Source organism: Ipomoea nil, unplaced genomic scaffold (genome assembly GCF_001879475.1).
Source record: "Ipomoea nil cultivar Tokyo-kokei standard unplaced genomic scaffold, Asagao_1.1 scaffold1043, whole genome shotgun sequence".
Taxonomy (NCBI): domain Eukaryota; kingdom Viridiplantae; phylum Streptophyta; class Magnoliopsida; order Solanales; family Convolvulaceae; genus Ipomoea; species Ipomoea nil.
In genome coordinates this window covers 7,345,343-7,363,519 of record NW_017617471.1, presented here as the reverse complement: position 1 = coordinate 7,363,519, position 18,177 = coordinate 7,345,343, and the positions used below count along the sequence as shown (strand labels likewise).

At 33.6% G+C, this 18,177-nt stretch overlaps 6 protein-coding genes across 6 annotated transcripts; 3 read left to right on the top strand and 3 right to left on the bottom strand.

Annotated features, from left to right (window-relative positions):
• Positions 1–2,695: 2,695 nt before the first annotated feature.
• On the bottom strand, positions 2,696–3,409 carry LOC109181369 (auxin-responsive protein SAUR68-like). Its single transcript, XM_019331119.1, has one exon. The coding sequence runs from the start codon at positions 3,318–3,320 to the stop codon at positions 2,889–2,891; it is 432 nt and encodes a 143-aa protein (XP_019186664.1). The 5' UTR covers positions 3,321–3,409; the 3' UTR covers positions 2,696–2,888.
• Positions 3,410–4,122: 713 nt separating this feature from the next.
• Positions 4,123–4,711, top strand: LOC109181431 (auxin-responsive protein SAUR67-like). The gene has a single exon (XM_019331196.1). It carries the CDS (start codon positions 4,196–4,198, stop codon positions 4,583–4,585), a length of 390 nt encoding a protein of 129 aa, XP_019186741.1. The 5' UTR covers positions 4,123–4,195; the 3' UTR covers positions 4,586–4,711.
• Positions 4,712–5,020: 309 nt separating this feature from the next.
• LOC109181418 (auxin-responsive protein SAUR68-like) lies at positions 5,021–5,719 on the bottom strand. Its single transcript, XM_019331178.1, has one exon. The coding sequence runs from the start codon at positions 5,629–5,631 to the stop codon at positions 5,200–5,202; it is 432 nt and encodes a 143-aa protein (XP_019186723.1). The 5' UTR covers positions 5,632–5,719; the 3' UTR covers positions 5,021–5,199.
• A 711-nt stretch (positions 5,720–6,430) lies between these two features.
• Positions 6,431–7,069, top strand: LOC109181339 (auxin-responsive protein SAUR68-like). The gene has a single exon (XM_019331090.1). The coding sequence runs from the start codon at positions 6,484–6,486 to the stop codon at positions 6,955–6,957; it is 474 nt and encodes a 157-aa protein (XP_019186635.1). The 5' UTR covers positions 6,431–6,483; the 3' UTR covers positions 6,958–7,069.
• Positions 7,070–8,559: 1,490 nt separating this feature from the next.
• On the bottom strand, positions 8,560–9,188 carry LOC109181340 (auxin-responsive protein SAUR68-like). Its single transcript, XM_019331091.1, has one exon. It carries the CDS (start codon positions 9,117–9,119, stop codon positions 8,688–8,690), a length of 432 nt encoding a protein of 143 aa, XP_019186636.1. The 5' UTR covers positions 9,120–9,188; the 3' UTR covers positions 8,560–8,687.
• A 644-nt stretch (positions 9,189–9,832) lies between these two features.
• Positions 9,833–10,548, top strand: LOC109181370 (auxin-responsive protein SAUR68-like). Its single transcript, XM_019331120.1, has one exon. The coding sequence runs from the start codon at positions 9,887–9,889 to the stop codon at positions 10,313–10,315; it is 429 nt and encodes a 142-aa protein (XP_019186665.1). The 5' UTR covers positions 9,833–9,886; the 3' UTR covers positions 10,316–10,548.
• The last annotated feature ends 7,629 nt before the right edge of the window (positions 10,549–18,177 follow it).

Sequence of the window (18,177 nt, the reverse complement as noted above, 5' to 3'; positions counted from 1 at the left end):
AGTTGAATCATAAACAAATAGCACAAAATAATAATTTAAAAAAATGAGATGAACCATAAATCTAAAATCATAATTTATTAAATTCTTACAAAAAGTAAGATACCTTAGTTAGGGAGAAAAATGCGATGAATGATTAGTAGTCGTTTGATCTAGGAGATGACAGATAAATCGAAGTTGGAGATTTAGAAGTAGTTATGTCGGATAAATCGAAGTTGGAGATTTAGAAGTTATGTTTCAAGCTAAGGACGGAGATTATATATAGGGGGAGGTGGATATTTTACTTTATGTAGGCTCAATTTATGATTGTTTTAATTTAAATCTTGAACGGTGATAGAGAAATAAGGTGTGACTAGTGATTGACGCAATGGTATGGTGAACTTTTGATATGAGTTATTGTAGTACAGGAGACTACGGGATATATAGCTTGATGATGAAGATTTAGAACTTAGTTATACCGAATCTCACAAATGTATGATCCTTTTAATTTAAATCCTAAATGACGATGGAGGAATGAGACGACAGGCAATTGACAATATGCAAATAGTGTGATGGTCGTACTTTTGATTTAATTTGAACTTTAGTAACATAAGTAATACTATCAACCGGGTGAAACGGCTAGCCCACAGATTTCTAAAACCAACCATCTTTGTGGGCCATGGAATCTCAAACCACTCCACCCCGCTGCACCCTACCAACCCACTGAAAATACAAGAGTAAAATTAAATGAGAAAATTTGTAAAAATAAAATAAAAATACTAGCCTGGATCAATAGATTAAAGAGCTAGCTTTAATTTTAGGACTTTGCTTTAGATTGTGACTTGTGACCACGGTTGCAAAAATCGGTCTAGGCGCTAGGTGCCCCTAGACCGTGTCAATTTCCCCCCTAGCTAGGCGCCCGCCTAGCGCCTAACTCGGTCGACTTGGCCGCCTAGCGTCTAACTTAGCCGAGTTAACTTGTCCATTTCGGTCGAGTTAACCCGATAAGCTCGACCTTGCTAATTTTTTTTTCTTATATATATATATATATATATATATATATATATATATATATATATATATACATACTCGTAGACTAGTTTGATACTTTGAATCTTTGGATGATTGAAGTATTTGAGTATTTCATATTTGAGTATTTTTAATTTTCAATATTGTTTTATTGTTTTAATGTCATAACTTATGAATTATCATTATTTCATTTATTTGGATGTGTTATTTGATTGAATGTTGAAAACAGTCTCATTAAAATTGTCAAACTGCAAGTCTGCTACTGTTTTTTTGGTGCCTGCCTAGGTGCTAGGCGCTGCCCGAACGCCCGACTAGCGCCTAACGCCTACTGCAACCATGCTTGTGACAAAGGTTGGGCAACCCATGATGCTTTGACGTGGGACTAGGTGAAAGTTGTAGAATATAATGAAGCTGATCTGATGATGGTTGTCACAACAAAAGATGCATTGTAATTTGTAAAGACAACCAGACATTAGCAGCGAAGAACTTAACGTTGGCTATGGTTACGTTATAGAGTGAGAGAATTAGAGGAATATTGTTTTTTTAGATTTTGTACTAGTACTCTATTAGTTTTATTTTTATTTTTATTTTTTTTAATAACTAATAAGTATGTGTAGGGCCACCTCGTTTAGGTTCAATTTTAAGTGGGTCCTTAAAATTTTAACCTACATGTAGGAGATGACATATATTTTGTGAATAGAGATTTAAAAGTTCGGTCACTAAGATATGATTATAGGTAGATTAGGGTGATTGAATTTTCACTTCCGTGTTTACAAACCTATGATCATTTTAGATTATTAAATCGTAACAGGTATTTTGGTACCTGGGAATTTCGAATGATTTCGTTTCTACCTAACTCCTTAGCTTCTAAAATTCTTTTGTTTGTTTGGAGAGAATTACAATTTAATTCACGAAATTCCAATTCTCTCATTTCATGGAATTCTAATTACCACCTCTCCCCCTAGGAATTTCTATTGCATGCCGGATGGAAAGAAAAGAAGATTATGAATGGACAAATTTATCCTTGCTTTACTTGCCAAATACATGTGTTTGCTTCGCTTTGCTTCATATGATTATTATTATTAAGTGGCTTTGCTTATTATTATTATTATTATTATTATTATTATTATTATTATTATTATTATTGATGTCATTTCTTTTCATTAAACAAAACGATGTTGTTTTGATGCGCAGTGCATAATCGATTATGCACCGCAGTGCACGATATAATTTGCTATTATTAATGGCAAACTATATATATATATATATATATATATATATATATATATATATATATATATATATAATTCTTCAGGCTTGCAACTATATAACTCTAAATAAAATCTTACATATCTATGGAGGGATGATGCAACAGGTGATGATTACCGATCAACAATGGAATGATGGACTTTTGATCTAAGTTGTAGTAATATGCTAGATGGCAAATAAATTGAGGTTATATCTAAGAAGAAATTAAAAAAAAAAAAATGGTTTTATTTAGAGTCAGTTGGGTAGTCAACCATGATCATATATATATACTCTGCTGGGCAATGGTCAATTTGGATTCTCATAGTTTGTGTGAGATTTTTATTAGACTTTGTTATTTAAAATCCTTAGAGCCACAGATATTCCCATAGAGGAAATTTACACAAATTTGAAGTCTAAATGCTTAATACCCATATATTATGTGTTTTCAGTCTGGCAAACCACAGACAAGTCCCTTCAAATATCACTTATTCACAGATTTATAAGTAAAATTCAGAACAGTTCTACAATGAATTAATCATCTAAAGTTACACTATAATGCTCTTCTGCATTAATGAATTAACTTACAACTAAGTTTTGAGTCATTTTTCAAAGAAAAAAAAAGTTTGACAGCCATGTTAGCAAACAAGAAATTGCTGATCTCTCCACCATTGATGCATTGAGGTTGAGGAGCACCGATTTGAAGTAACTGAAGCAAGCAAAGCAGTCTGGAGTTCTTTGCCCACACCATGGCTAAGAAGCGAAATAATGTACTCCATGAAGACTGCATCACATGGCAATGTAATAGGACCATCACTTGGAAGACCAAATTCTTCTTCAGACATCACTAGAAGTTGTCTGATGATTTCATTGTCAAGAAAAACAAGGGGAACAACAAACCGCTTTTCATCAGCTGTGTAGATTGCAAAGTGACCTTTGCTAATTGCAGATGATGCACTACAACTTTCTGCATCATTGTTGTGCCCGGGAAATGAAATCCTCTTCCTTCTAATGGCAACAAATTTCTGCCATCTCTTAGCCAACTTGATAAGCTTCTTGGAACTTATCATGGTGTTTATCTTTGCAGATGTGAAAGAGAGAAAAAGAGTGAATAAGGTATTCTAGAGAGTTTAAAGATAGGGATGAATTGCTAGTGGTTGATGATGAACTAAAATGCATAAAGAATTGATTTATTTATATTCATTTCATTCTGGAAATAAAGGAAAGCAGAAGCATGTGCAATAAGTGATATGGGGCCTTTGTGTTGTGGTGAGATAGATGGCTATTTGTGCACCACAAGTCATTGTGCTATCTGGATTTACAACATGAAGGGACATCTTATATTCTTCTGAGGCTTTAAAGGCACTAATAGGGCCCTTTAAGTTCTTCCTCCAAACAGCAGAATTAGCCATATCCACAATTCAAACCTCCCATAGCTAATGCTAATATGAGTTGCGTATTCCCCCGTCCTCTGGTTGACCCATACAGGTCGCTACATGTTCTGTGGTTTGTACAAGTGGACATCCACACCAAACCACATTTCTGGCCTCCTCACAGATATTCTCATATAAATGTGAAGTCTAAATACCTAATAGCCATAGCTTTTGTGTTTTCAGTCTGTCAAACCACAGACAAGTCTCTTGAAATATCACATAGATTTATAGGTAGAATTCAAAAACAGTTCCCTTCACAAAGGTCCCATATGATGAGTAAGTGGCACATGGCTATGCCAAACCTGATTTTCAACAATAATTGAATCTGCAACTTAAAGTCTCTGTCCAGCCTCAGCTCCTCGATATAAATATATATCTTCCTTATACATTGCATTTTCATCACCAAGCATTAGAAAATCATCCAATACATTAATAAGTTCTCTCTTCAAAATCTCAATCTCTAAAAGAAGCACCATGATCAATCCCAGGAAGCTCATCAAGTTGGCCAAGAAATGGCAGAAATTTGCTATCATCAGAGGAAGAGGATTTCCTTTCCAAAGCAAAATGAGGGCACAGACGGTTGTAGTACATTGTTTGTGGGTTGCAAAGGGCATTTTGTTATCTACACAGCTGACCAAAAGCGGTTTGTAGTTCCCCTAGCTTTTCTTGACAACGAAATCATAAGGCAACTATTAGTGATGTCTGAAGAAGAATTCGGGCTTCCAAGTGATGGACCTATTACACTGCCGTGCGATGCAATCTTCTTGGAGTACATCATATCACTACTCTCCCGTGGTGCAAGAGATGAGCTTCAAAATGCTTTGCTCCTTTCAGTTGCTTCGAGTCGTTGCTCCTCAGTTTTATATCAAGAATGGAGGAACCAACAATTGGCTGTTTTCTGACATGATAGTCAACATTTTTATTTTTTTTTGTGTGTGTAAATGATAACAAACTAAATGTAGCTTTGTACATCTACCTTTCAGTTTTGAATATGATGATTTTCAAGGAACTAAAAGAGGTAGCTTCATTTCATCATGACTCAAAATGCATTAGAGCTGGACTTTGAGACAAATACTGCAACCAAACTCTTTCAGTTAGAGTTCTTGTCCTGTTTTTCATGAATTCATTAAGTTCATAATAATGCATATAGTACATAAGACAGCTAATGAAAAAATGGTAATAAGTTTAGGAATCTCAGTAACTTTTATGCAGTATACCTAATAAAATTGTATTATTCATGATTGTCCATAACACCTAATGCCTAATAATTTTAACAGCCCAAAGAGAAGGTAATAAGTTATAATAATCCTCTTGTAAACTTGCTGTCTGCTGCATATTCTGTTGTTTGTATAAACTGGATGAAAAACAAAATGACTGGAACTTTGAAAGTTGTATAATGAATTAATCTTCTAAAGTTACACTATAATGCTCTTCTGCATTGCAAAAATGAATTAATTTACAACTAAGTTTGAGTAATTTTCCCAAAAAAATAAAACAAAAAAGTTTGACAGCCATGTCAGCAGACGAGAAATTGCTGATCTCTCCATCCTTGATGCATTGAGGTCAAGGAGCACCGATTTGAAGTAACTGATGTGAGCAAAGCATTCTGGAGTTGTATGCCTACACCTTGGCTAAGAAGCAAAATAATGTACTCCATGAAGACTGCATCACATGGCAATGTAATAGGACCATCACTTGGAAGACCAAATTCTTCTTCAGACATCACTAGAAGTTGTCTGATGATTTCATTGTCAAGAAAAACAAGGGGAACAACAAACCGCTTTTCATCAGCTGTGTAGATTACAAAGTGACCTTTGCTAATCGCAGATGATGCACAACAACTTTCTGCATCATTGTTGTTCCCAGGAAACGAAATCCTCTTCCTTCTAATGGCAACAAATTTCTGCCATCTCTTAGCCAACTTGATAAGCTTCTTGGAACTTATCATGGTGTTTATCTTTGCAGATGTGAAAGAGAGAAAAGAGTGAATAAGGTATTGTAGAGAGTTTAAAGATAGGGATGAAGTGGTATTGGTTGATGATGAACTAAAATGCATAAAGAATTGAATTATTTATACATTTCATTCTGGAAATAAAGGAAAGCATTAGCATGTGCAATACGTGATATGGGCCCTTTGTGTTGTGGTGAGATAGATGGCTATTTGGGCAACACAAGTCATTGTATGGTTGTGGAAGCTTACAAAGGACAATATGATTCTTCCATTGTGCTATCTGGATTTACAACATGAAGGGACATCTTATAATTTTCTGAGGCTCTTAAGGCACTAATAGGGCCCTTTAAATTCTTGCTGCTAACAGCAGAATTAGCCATATCCACAATTCAAACCTCCCATATCTAATGCTAGTACAAGTTGCGTATTCCCTCGTCCTCTGGTTAACCCGTACAGGTCGCTGCATGTTCCGTGGTTTGTATAACTAGACAGCTTTTGCACATCCACACAAAACCACAGACAAGTTTTCAAAAATATCAGTAAGATGTTCACAAATTTCTTTACATGTTTTGAAACATTTCTTTTCATTGTGTCTTCTGCAGAAGCCTTGATTTCAGAACCAATTAAGTTGATACATTGAATATATATCACAACTATCTGTTGGTACACAACATAAAGGTCCCATTTCCTTAAGTACTCTTTCCTGATTTTCAACAAGAAATTCTATCCACCACATTTTTGGCTTCCTCATTATATATTCTGGCCTCCTCATTATATATATCACTTGCAAATGAATTTTAATCATCCCACTCTAGCAATTAATCCCATACTCTAAGGTCTCTCTACAAAATGTTTTACTTTCTTTTCTCACAATCCCCAAAAGCCATCACTATGATCAGTTCCAAGAAACTCATCAAGATGGCCAAGAAATGGCAGAAATTTGTGGCGATCAGAAGGAAACGGATTTCATTTCCAGAACAGAACGAGGAAGTGGATGGTTGTGGTACATCATCAGCAGTTGCCAAAGGTCATTTTGTTATCTACACAGGTGATCAAAAGCGGTTTGTTATTCCCCTATCTTTTCTTGACAACAAAATCATCAGACAAATGTTGGAAATGTCAGAAGAAGAATTTGGGCTTCCAAGTGATGGACCTATTACTTTACCATGCGATGCAGTGTTCATGAATTACATCATTTCACTACTTAGCAGAGGTGTAAGCACAGAACTCCAGAATGCTTTGCTTGTATCAGTAACTTCAAACCGATGTTCCTCGGCTTCATTGCATCATGGATGGAGAAATCAGCCATTACTAATTTGCTGATGACTGCAATGCCACTATTTATTTGTAAATGACAAAGTTAGAGATAGTTGATTCATTAAATTGAAATGTTGTAGTAATTCTAAGCCATCATATGGAATAGTATTATATGTTTCTTCCATTGTGCTATCCGAATTGAAAACATGAAGGGACATCTTTGATTTTTCTGAGGAGTCTTATTCTGAGGCTTTGGAGTCCCTTCAGTTTTGGTGAGATTTTATTGCACAAAAAGGGCCCTTTAAATTCAAAGGTCCCATATCTAATGCCAGTACAAGTTTCATATGACCTCAGTCCTCTGGTTAACTCATACGGGTCGCTACACCTTTGTGGTTTGTATAACTGGACAGCTTTTGATGACCTACCAAACCACAGAGAAGTCTCCAGAAATATCAGTAAGATGTTCACAAAATCGTTTCCCAGTGTTGACATATTGCTATTCATCATGTCTTCTGCAAAGTCAAGATTTCAGAACCAATTAAGTTGATACATTGAATATATATCACAACTATATATCTGTTGTTACACAACATAAAGGTCCCATTTCCTTAAGTAGCATATGGGTATGCCTTCCCTGATTTTTCAACAACAAATCCTATCCCTGATTTTATGTACATAAAGTCTGTCTTGGACCTCCTCCATATAAATATATACACCACTTGCATATGAATTTTCATCATCAAACAATAGCAATTCATCCCATACTTAAATTCTAGAATATAAATTGTGTTTCTAAGTCAAAATACATGTAATTTATGAATACAATACAGAGTCATCAAATCCTAATATGTTAATATTGTGTGATTGCAGTATTTGAAAAGATGAACTTGTGAATACAAAATAAGGTAATCAGTTGCATATATGTTCACATTATGTGTTCGTAGTATACAAATTGTGAATTTTTTAAAAGTAAATTATGAATATTTAGTATGTAAATAGTGAACATTTGGACTTAGATTTTGCCCCTTCACACATTATTTGAAGAAAATTAATTTTTTTCTTGAGTTCTTTTATTTGGTCTTGATAAGCTCTGGCAAACAGAGCCAAAAGGAAATGTATTAGCTGTAATTAAACAAGAAAAGCATATATGAGCTCTGTTTTGCAGAGCTTATTTATGAGCTTTTAGATTATTTTAAGTTTTGAATATGATGATTTTCAAGGAACTAAAAGAGGTTGTTTCATTTCTTCATGACTCAAAATGCATTAGAGCTGGATTTTGTGACAAACACTGCAACCAAGAAACGAAAGACTGGGATTTATCTGTTCTGACTGGTTTATTCGAAGCACGAGATGTTGAGTAGGTTACCAAAATCCCCATTATTCAGTGAAGCATGGATACAGAGTTTTGAATACACTGCAAGATGGTGAGCCGGTCTGTCCTAACTGGAGAAAAGTGTGGGATTTAAATTAAAGGTTCCTCCTAAGGTCCTAAATTTTATATGGCGTTGTATCCATGGAGTTCTTCCGACCATGATGGCCCTCTTTGCACGAAGAATGGATGGAAAGTGCATAAGGATGACCATACAGTAAATAGTATACAAGACAGTTAATGGGATCTGCTGCATATTCTGTTGTTTGTATGAAATGGATCAAAAAAATGACTGAAACTTTGAAAGTTGTATAATGAATTAATCTTCTAAAGTTACACTATAATGCTCTTCTGCATTGCAAAATGAATTAACTTACAACTAAGTTTGAGTGATTTTTCAAAGAAAAGAAAAAGTTTGATAGCCAAGTTAGAAGACAAGAAATTGCTGATCTCTCCACCCTTGATGCATTGAGGTTGAGGAGCACCGATTTGAAGTAACTGATGTGAGCAAAGCATTTTGGAGTTCTATGCCTACACCTTGGCTAAGAAGCGAAATAATGTACTCCATCAAGACTGCGTCACATGGCAATGTAATAGGACCATCACTTGGAAGACCAAATTCTTCTTCAGATATCAGTAGAAGTTGTCTGATGATTTCATTGTCAAGAAAAACAAGGGGAATAACAAACCGCTTTTGATCAGCTGTGTAGATTGCAAAGTGACCTTTGCTAATTGCAGATGACGCACTACAACTTTCTGCATCATTGTTGTTCCCAGGAAATGAAATCCTCTTCCTTCTAATGGCAACAAATTTCTGCCATCTCTTAGCCAACTTGATGAGCTTCTTGGAACTTATCATGGTGTTTATCTTTGCAGATGTGAAAGAGAGAAAAGAGCGAATAAGGTATTTTAGAGAGTTTAAAGATAGGGATGAACTAAAATGTATAAAGAATTGATTTATTTATATTCATTTCAATCTGGTAAGAATGGAAAGCAGAAGCATGTGGAAGTAAGTGAGATGGGCCCTTTGTGCTGTGGTGAGATAGATGGCTATTCTGCTATATGGATCTATAACATGAGGCTCTTAAGGCACTAATAGGGCCCTTTATTAAGTTCTTCCCCAAACAGCAGAATTAGCCATATCCACAATTCAAACCTCCCATATCTAATGCTAATACGAGTTGCGTATTCCCTCGTCCTCTGGTTAACCCGTACAGGTCGCTGCATGTTCCGTGGTTTGTATAACTAGACAGCTTTTGCACATCCACACAAAACCACAGACAAGTCTCCAGAAATATCAGTAAGATGTTCATAAATTCCTTTGCTGGTTTTGACACATTTCCTTTCATTGTGTCTTCTGCAGAAGCCATGATTTCAGAACCAATTAAGTTGATACATCGAATATATATCACAACTATCTGTTGGTACACAACATAAAGGTCCCATATGAGTCAGTGGCACATGGTTGTGCCTTATCTGATTTTGAGCAAACTTAAAGTCTCAATCCAGCCTCAGCTCCTCAATATAAATATATCTCTTCCTTATACATTTTCATCACCAAGCCTTAGAAAATCATCCAATATATTAAGTTCTCTCTTCAAAACCTCATTCTCTAAAAGAAGCGTCATGATCAGTCTCAGGAAGCTCATCAAGTTGGCCAAGAAATGGCAGACATTTGCTGCCATCAGGAGGAAGAGGATTTCCTTTCCAAAGCAAAACGAGGGCACAGACAGTTGTAGTACATCGTCTGTGGTTAGCAAGGGGCATTTCGTTATCTACACAGCTGACCAAAAGCGGTTTGTGGTTCCCCTAGCTTTTCTCGACAACGAAATCATCAGGCAACTATTAGTATTGTCTGAAGAAGAATTTGGGCTTCCAAGTGATGGACCTATTACATTGCTGTGCGATGCAATCTTCTTGGAGTACATCATATCTCTTCTCTCCCACGGTGCAAGAGACGAGCTTCAGAATGCTTTGCTTCTTTCAGTTACTTCGAGTCGTTGCTCCTCAGTTTTATATCAAGAAGGGAGGAACCAGCAATTGGCTGTTTTCTGACTTGATTGTCAGCATTTTTTTATTTTTGTAAATGATAACAAACTAAATGTAGCTTAGTACATGTTGATTCCAAGTCTTCAATATGATTGTTGAGGCACTAAAAGAAGTTGTTTCATGACTCAATATGCTTTAGAGCTAGACTTTGTGACTATACTGCAACAGAACTCTTACAATGAAAATTCTTGTCATGTTCATTACAAATCCATTAATTAACAATGAAAATACTTATGAGATTGGGGGTCCTCTGCAAATGATATTTAGTACATCAGACAGCTAATAGGGTATATACAAGAACATAACCAATCTTAGCCTTTGCAAAAAAAAAAAAAAAAACAATCTTAGGAATCCCTGGCTTTATTCAATGAGATCTCATCAGTAACTTCTAAGCTGTATACTTTATAGTTTGTATAAAGGGTTAAATGGAAATACTTTTTTATGGTTCATCATTGTCCACAATACCTAATGCTTAATATTCTTAGTAACCCAAGACATGATATATATTAAGGTTTAGTATCCTCTTGTTAACTTCTGTTGCATGTTCTGTGGTTTGTATGAAGTGGACTAAGAACTAATGTGACCCTTTTTCCCATTTACAAAAATTAAAGGTTGAGTTTAAATGCCTAATGGTGAAGAGAAAAAAGAGTGATTAAGGCCGGTATTTTAGAGACTTAAAGTTAGCTTAGGGATGAATTGATTGTGGTTGACAATGAACTAAAATACATAAACAAGTGATTTTTATTTATATTCATTTCATTCTGGAAATAAAGGAAGGCAGAAGCATGTGCAAGAAAGATATATGGGCCCTTTGTGCTATACAAGTCATTGTATGATTGTGGAAGCACAGAAGGGACATCTTTGATTTTTCTGAGGACGCTTTGTCCCTTCAGTTTTGGTGAGATTTTATGGCACAAAAAGGGCCCTTTAAATTCAAACACCAAATTATCTATCATCTCTGAATTAGCCATATCCCACAGTTCAAATATGCATAATTATGTTATCAACAAAAGAAAAAAAAAATAGAAAGAGGAAAATTTTGCAGTTAGATTCCGTTCAATCTTTGAAAAGATGCAAACATATAGACAGAGTAAGCAGTAACAAGTGCAGTTAACATCTTAGAACTAGAAACTCTGTATAGCCAAGGGAGAGGGAAAAAAAAAAACAAGAGGCTGAAAAGTTCCAAACACTAGCATATTAGAAATACAAGAGGGACGGTTAATGATTTGGAAAGTTAAACAAAACAGAGAAAACAAATTAAAGGGACAAAAAACCAATCATAGTTGATATATGTGAAGGCATTTATTTAAGTATTTCCATAGCAATCTGCTTACAATTAAGAAGCTTTTTCTCACAACTCAACTTTGATGTTTCAATGTAACTTTCATTATTAATTGCTAGTAAAAGTTTATGACCAGAGAGGGTATCATGTCTCAACTCTCAAGACACTACAATCATGACTTCCCCCAATCAGTCATAGCCATTTTAAAGATAGTCATACACCAATTTTACTGTCATAATAATACATTTCTTTCCTCTTTTTACAAGATAAAAGAATATTATAGATAGCAAACATCATTGATAACATCTTATAACTATTTTAGATGAGAACATCTGATGATAAAACGAGTGAATGAAGCTAGAAAAAAAAAACTTAATATATATTTTACCTCAACATCATAAAATTAAACACAAATAATATATATCGAAAATATAATTTTATTTAATATTTAATATTTGAATTAAAATATAACTTACAAAATCATAGTATCCATCGTGATATAATATTTTTCTTGCCAACATTAGGGCAAGGAAGGTTGATAGAAACACTCCTATCATCCAAATCAAAAATATACATGTTTCTATCATATTTTTCAATGAAGTATATGCAGTTTTTTCTCACATTTGCATTATTGTTATTAATGCAAAATATGCCTCCAACATATCCTATGAAAATGGTACGTTCTCCTATAGTCTTCATCTCCACCCATTTTCTTGTGCACAAATCTGCTCTAAAGACTCGTATATTTTCAACCTGGCAATACCTTTTTGCAAAGTAAATTTTGATAACTAATAATATTTCACCACAACTTTCTGTAATATAACCTTTAGTAAATAGACCACGCCATTTTGGTCTTGAGGATGACTCACCAAATAAATTACCACTGATCACTTTCTGAAATTGTGCACTTTGACCCTTGAATTCAACACATACTAAAGTGGTAGAATATTTCATCAACCCATACAAATTTCCACCAAAACTTGTGAATGATTGTATTAAAGTATCTCTACAAATTCTTTGTGTCACAAATGCCTTTTCACCGATCTTGCAAAAATTGATAACCATATCATAGTCGGTGTCATCTTTAGTTAATATAACATAACAAGAAGGATCATGAGGACTAGATGAAAGGTAAGCGAAATATGTGTCTGATTTCAAGTTTGGAAGTTGCACCCTTTTATTTGAATAGACATTGAAAAGTATAGTAAGACGTCGAAACTGTCGCAATCATATAGCACCATCCATCCATCCTTACATGTGTCAGCCCTTTCATACTTGTTATACATGAAAGAATAATCAATTTTGTAATAGCATTGTTGTGTGATACTGTATAGTATACCTTCTTGTTGATATGTACAAAGAAAGAGCCAAGGGTGCGATTGCGGTAGGGGAAAACCGGGCTGCAGCATGGTTTTGGCATCATCACCACCAACCAACTCCATAGCTCTCAGTCCATAAATCATCTTGAAGGCTATTTAAAGAGATTGTTGGTAATATTCTAATCTCAATTGTTTCAGGAAAGCACGAATAATCTTTAATTATGTTTTTAATTAATTTAAATTTCTAAAAAAAAAAATTAACAATTATTTATTAAACTATTGTTGATTGATAGTAGTACAAAATTTAAAACTATATCATTCGTCCTAAAATAGCCTACTATTTTAAGATATAATATAGAAATTCAATTTAATTTTAAATAAAATATAAATTTTTATATTTATAAGAATAAACAAATATAGTTAGAGCAGAGTCGTTCATATTAAAATTGAGGTTTGTGAAATATTTTAATTTGGACATTTTTGTAAATAATTCTTATATATAAATAATAGTTGTTAAAAAAGTTATTTAGAATTGTAGATATAAAAATCCTATTGATGTTGTTTGAATAAATATTAAAAAAATATCATATTATCAATTAAAATTTTACCGTACCCCGGTTGGTCCTTTTTTGCTAGAGTAGAATGATTGAATTTGACTTCTTGTTGTTCGATGAATTGGCGACAAAAATTTTAGTCGAGAACTCAGATTATGGAAAAAAAAAAAAAGTACAAATCATGAACCTGAAAAAAAGTGCAATTAGTGTTTTTTTTTTATAAATTATCAACAAGTTTGTGATAATTAGGATGTCAGGTTGATTTTTTATTTTTTAGTTTATTAGTATTATTATCTTAATCATCACAAATTTGTTGATAACTTACTAAAAATGCTAATTGTATTTTTTTTTTTTGCAAATTCATTGATCAATTTAGAGTTTATTCAAGTTCGGTGGCTTAATTACTATCCTCAAATAGTTCAATAGTCTACTTGTACATTTTCCCTATGTAATATATTCAATTATTCTTTTTGGTTTAAAGTAATTGGACCAATTTAGCCCTCAATAAGACAATTAGAAAGAGCATAGGCCCAATTGCCCATATGTGGCAATTTATATCCTACACCACGGCGCGCGTTGCACTATGCTCCCAGATGCAAAACGACGTCGTTTTAATTTTTTTTTTTTTTTGAAATTTCCTGCCCCAGTGAATGGCAGTAGTTTTTTCTTTAAAAAAAACCCGCTGTTCAAGAATGTACATAATGTTATACTAGAATACACATAATGTTATACATGAATATACATAATTATATAACAAAATATACATACTCTTTTTAAAAGATAATACACATAATCTAACATAATACATAATAAACATAAACTTTTAACATAATACACATCAACTCTTAACATAATACACACAAATTTTCTTATTCGGATGTACATAATTGTATAAAAAGAATGTACATAATTGTATAAAAAATACACATAACTGTATGAACCAATACACATAACGTTGTGAACAAATACACATAATGTTGTGAACAAATACACATAATCTCAGCAACTTCCTACCGCGCCTCCCAACACTACCCCAAAACGACGTCGTTTTGGGAGGTGCGCGGCGCACAGTGCTATGTGCGCCGTGGTGTAGGATATAACGATTGCCCATATGTTGCTGTGCTGGATCTTTATATATATATATATATATATATATGTGTGTGTGTGTGTGTGTGTGTGTGTGTGTGTGTGTGTGTGTGTGTGTGAGAGAGAGAGAAACCTAACCTAACCTCTTGGAGAAGTCATGGCTGCATAAAAGTAAAGACTTGCACAATTTAACAATTTATGAGTATTTTTTATTGTTGATTAATTTACTGTACAATAATCCTTTGAAAATAATGTTGTGTGAACCCATTGCTACAAATTTGTTGATGCACGGCTAATTTAATTTGCCTAAGAACATGGATTACTTACTATGAATATTCAGTATTAATTTGAATTTTATTAAACATCATATACATGCACCATAGAAACAATATATAAAAAATAAATTTAGAAAAATGCCAAAGAGATGTGTACAATTGATTGAAAGTGTTGTAATCTAAACATATTTTAAGTTTAATTAAGGGTAAAGTAGTATATTTTAAATTTAATTAAAGATAAAGTAGTAATTAAATAAAAAAAATTAGTCTATTCCTGAAAACTAAGGAATAATAGCTATTTCCCCTTTAGTCTGGAAGTTGCGATTCACGTACAGCATAGGCAACAATCGTTATGCGTTGGACCCGTGTCCAGCATGCTTGCTGGACACGGGTAACAGTGCCGTTAGGCACTGTTATCTTTTTTTTTTTTTTTTTTCTTTTTTTTTTTTCTTTTTTTTTTTTAATTTCAGACCGCTTTGTTATATGAGTATATATTCATAATTTTATTACTATATTATTAATAACTGTACAGTCATAACTCCATAACTGTACGTTCATAACTCTATAACTATACATTCATAACTCCATAACTGTACATTCATAACTCCATAAATGTACATTCATAACTCTATAATTGTACATTCATAATTTTCAAAGCTCTATGTTCACAATTTTAGAGCTCTATGTTCATAATTTTATCACTATATGTTCATAATTGTAAGTTCATAATGTTAGAGCTCTTTGTTCATAATTCGATCAATAACTGTACATTCATAATTCCATAACTGTAGATTCATAATCTCATAACTGTAGATTCATAACTCCATAGCTGTACATTCATAATCTTTGAAGCTCTATATTCACAATTTTAAAGCTCCATGGTCATAATTTTATCACTATATATGTTCATAATTGTAAGTTCATAATGTTAGAGCTCTGTGTTCATAATTTCATAATTGCATAACTGTACATTCATAACGGCATAACTGTACATTCATATCGGCATAACTGTACATTCATAATCCAAAAAAATAATAATAACGCCGTTAACGGCAAAACGCGCGCGAAATTTTTTTTTATAACTAAATGACGCGTTTTTTTTTTTTGAAAAACGACGTCGTTTTGGGCCCGTGTCCACAATTCACTGTGGACACGGGTCCAGGGCATAATTTGCCCATAGGCAACTGTTCCCTTGTAAAAGCAGAAGCATGGGCCCTTTTGAGAGGCGTTCAGCTAGCAGTATCAATGGGTTCAAGAAGGCAGTGTTTGAAAGCGATTCGGAGGAGGTCAGAGCTTATATGACCAATCTTAGGGGTCGTTATACCCTGCACCACGGTGCGAACAGCACTGTGCGCCCGGCGCCTCCCAAAACGACGTCGTTTTGGTAAGTTATGTATGGAGTTGACGTGATTATGTGTATTTTTTTATACAATTATGTACATTTTTTATACAATCATGTACATTTTTTTAAATACAATTATGTACATCCGAAACAAGAAATTTATGTGTATTATGTTAAGAGTTGATGTTTATTATGTTAAAAGTTTATGGAGCAAATACCAATTTTAGTCCCACGAGTATTAGCAAAATGACGGTTTTAATCCACATGTTTAATTCCTACCAATTTTCATCCACGGCTATTGTTTTTGTACCAATTTTAATCCACGACTATTATTTTAGTACCAAAATTCATCACGTCGGTCACCCATTTATTTAAAACATTCCGAAATCTAAAAATTTTAAGGGCATTTTTGTCCTTTTCAACTTAATATTCCAATTTGAGCATAAATAAATGAATTTAAGCCCAAAGATTGATCTCAATTCGCAGTTCTCCTCCTCATCCTACATTAATTTGAGGAGGAAAATTGCGAATTGGGATAGATCTTAGGGCTTAAATCCCTTTATTCATGCTCAAATATGAATTCTAATTTGAAAAGCACGAAACTACCCTTAATAATTTCATATTTCGGCATGTCTTAAACGAAGGGGTGACCGACGTGATGAATTTTGACACTAAAACAATAGTTGTGGATGAAAATTGGTACTAAAACAATAGTCGTGGATGAAAATTGGTAGGAATTAAACATGTGGACCAAAACTGTCATTTTACTAACACTCGTGGGACCAAAATTTGTATTTGCTCTACTATTGTGTTTAGGATTTAGAAACTGAAATTATACTTCAATTCAAATACTATTATTTGATAAATTTGCCTAAATAGTTATTAAGCAGAGAGATGAGTCGTAACTCAAATTAAGTATACTTATTTGCGTAACTCAAATTATACGTCAAATTTTTCTTAATGAGTATATATAAGTTTAAATATTCTAAATTTAATCTCGAATAATAAGTACTCATTAATTTGCCTAACTCAAATTATACTTCAAATACTATTATTCGCACTAGTCAAAGAATGGAACGGGGTTGGACCTAAGGAAGTGGACTTGGCTGCTAAAGAGATTTGGGCTCAGCTTCTAAGACTCCTATGGCTAGTAGTGGGCCTAGATCATTTGTTGTGAACAAACAGGCAAATTATGTTATGCATCCATATGCACCATTCATGGTGCATACGGATGCAAAAACGACGTCATTTTATTAAAAATGTGTGTCTTACTTAAAAAAAAAATTAGTTTCGATTTTCAGCAATAACATTATATTGTGCATAATTTGAACTATATATCCGGAATCAATGAACTAAAATTCCAGAATCGATGAATTAAAATTTCAGAATCTATGAAAAAAATTCCAGAATCTATGAACTAAAATTTCAGAATGAATGAACTAAAAATCCATAATGAATGAACTAAATATCCAGCATGAATGAAAAAAAAATCAGTTTCGATTCACGTCTAAATATCCATAATCAATGAACTAAAATTCCAGAATCTATAAACTAAAATTACAGAATGAATGAACAACTTGAGGGGAATCGAAACTGAATTTTTTTAAGTGGAATGCGCGTTTTTAATAAAACGACGTCGTTTTTGCATCCGTATGCACCATCACAGCATAACGATCCCTTTTGTTTCTAGCCTTAGGTCACTTTTGGGGTTAAGGCATTTGTAAGGCTTTATGCTTCTTTTTTGTTAAAGTTAATTTTAGTAATGGTCCTCCGATTATTATTATTTTCTAAAATTAGTCATCATCTTTTAATTTGGACAAAATAGATCCCTGACTATCAAATTTATTTAATGGCCAAGGGGGAGTGTTGTAAATATTTATATTTATGGCCATTAAACTATTAGACATTTCACTAGCTTAGCCTTTAATCATGTATTAGTGTTGTGTACTTGAAAGGTTGTATATGAGGTGAATGAAAGACTACGCACCTACATGGTTGTTATGCTCTAAA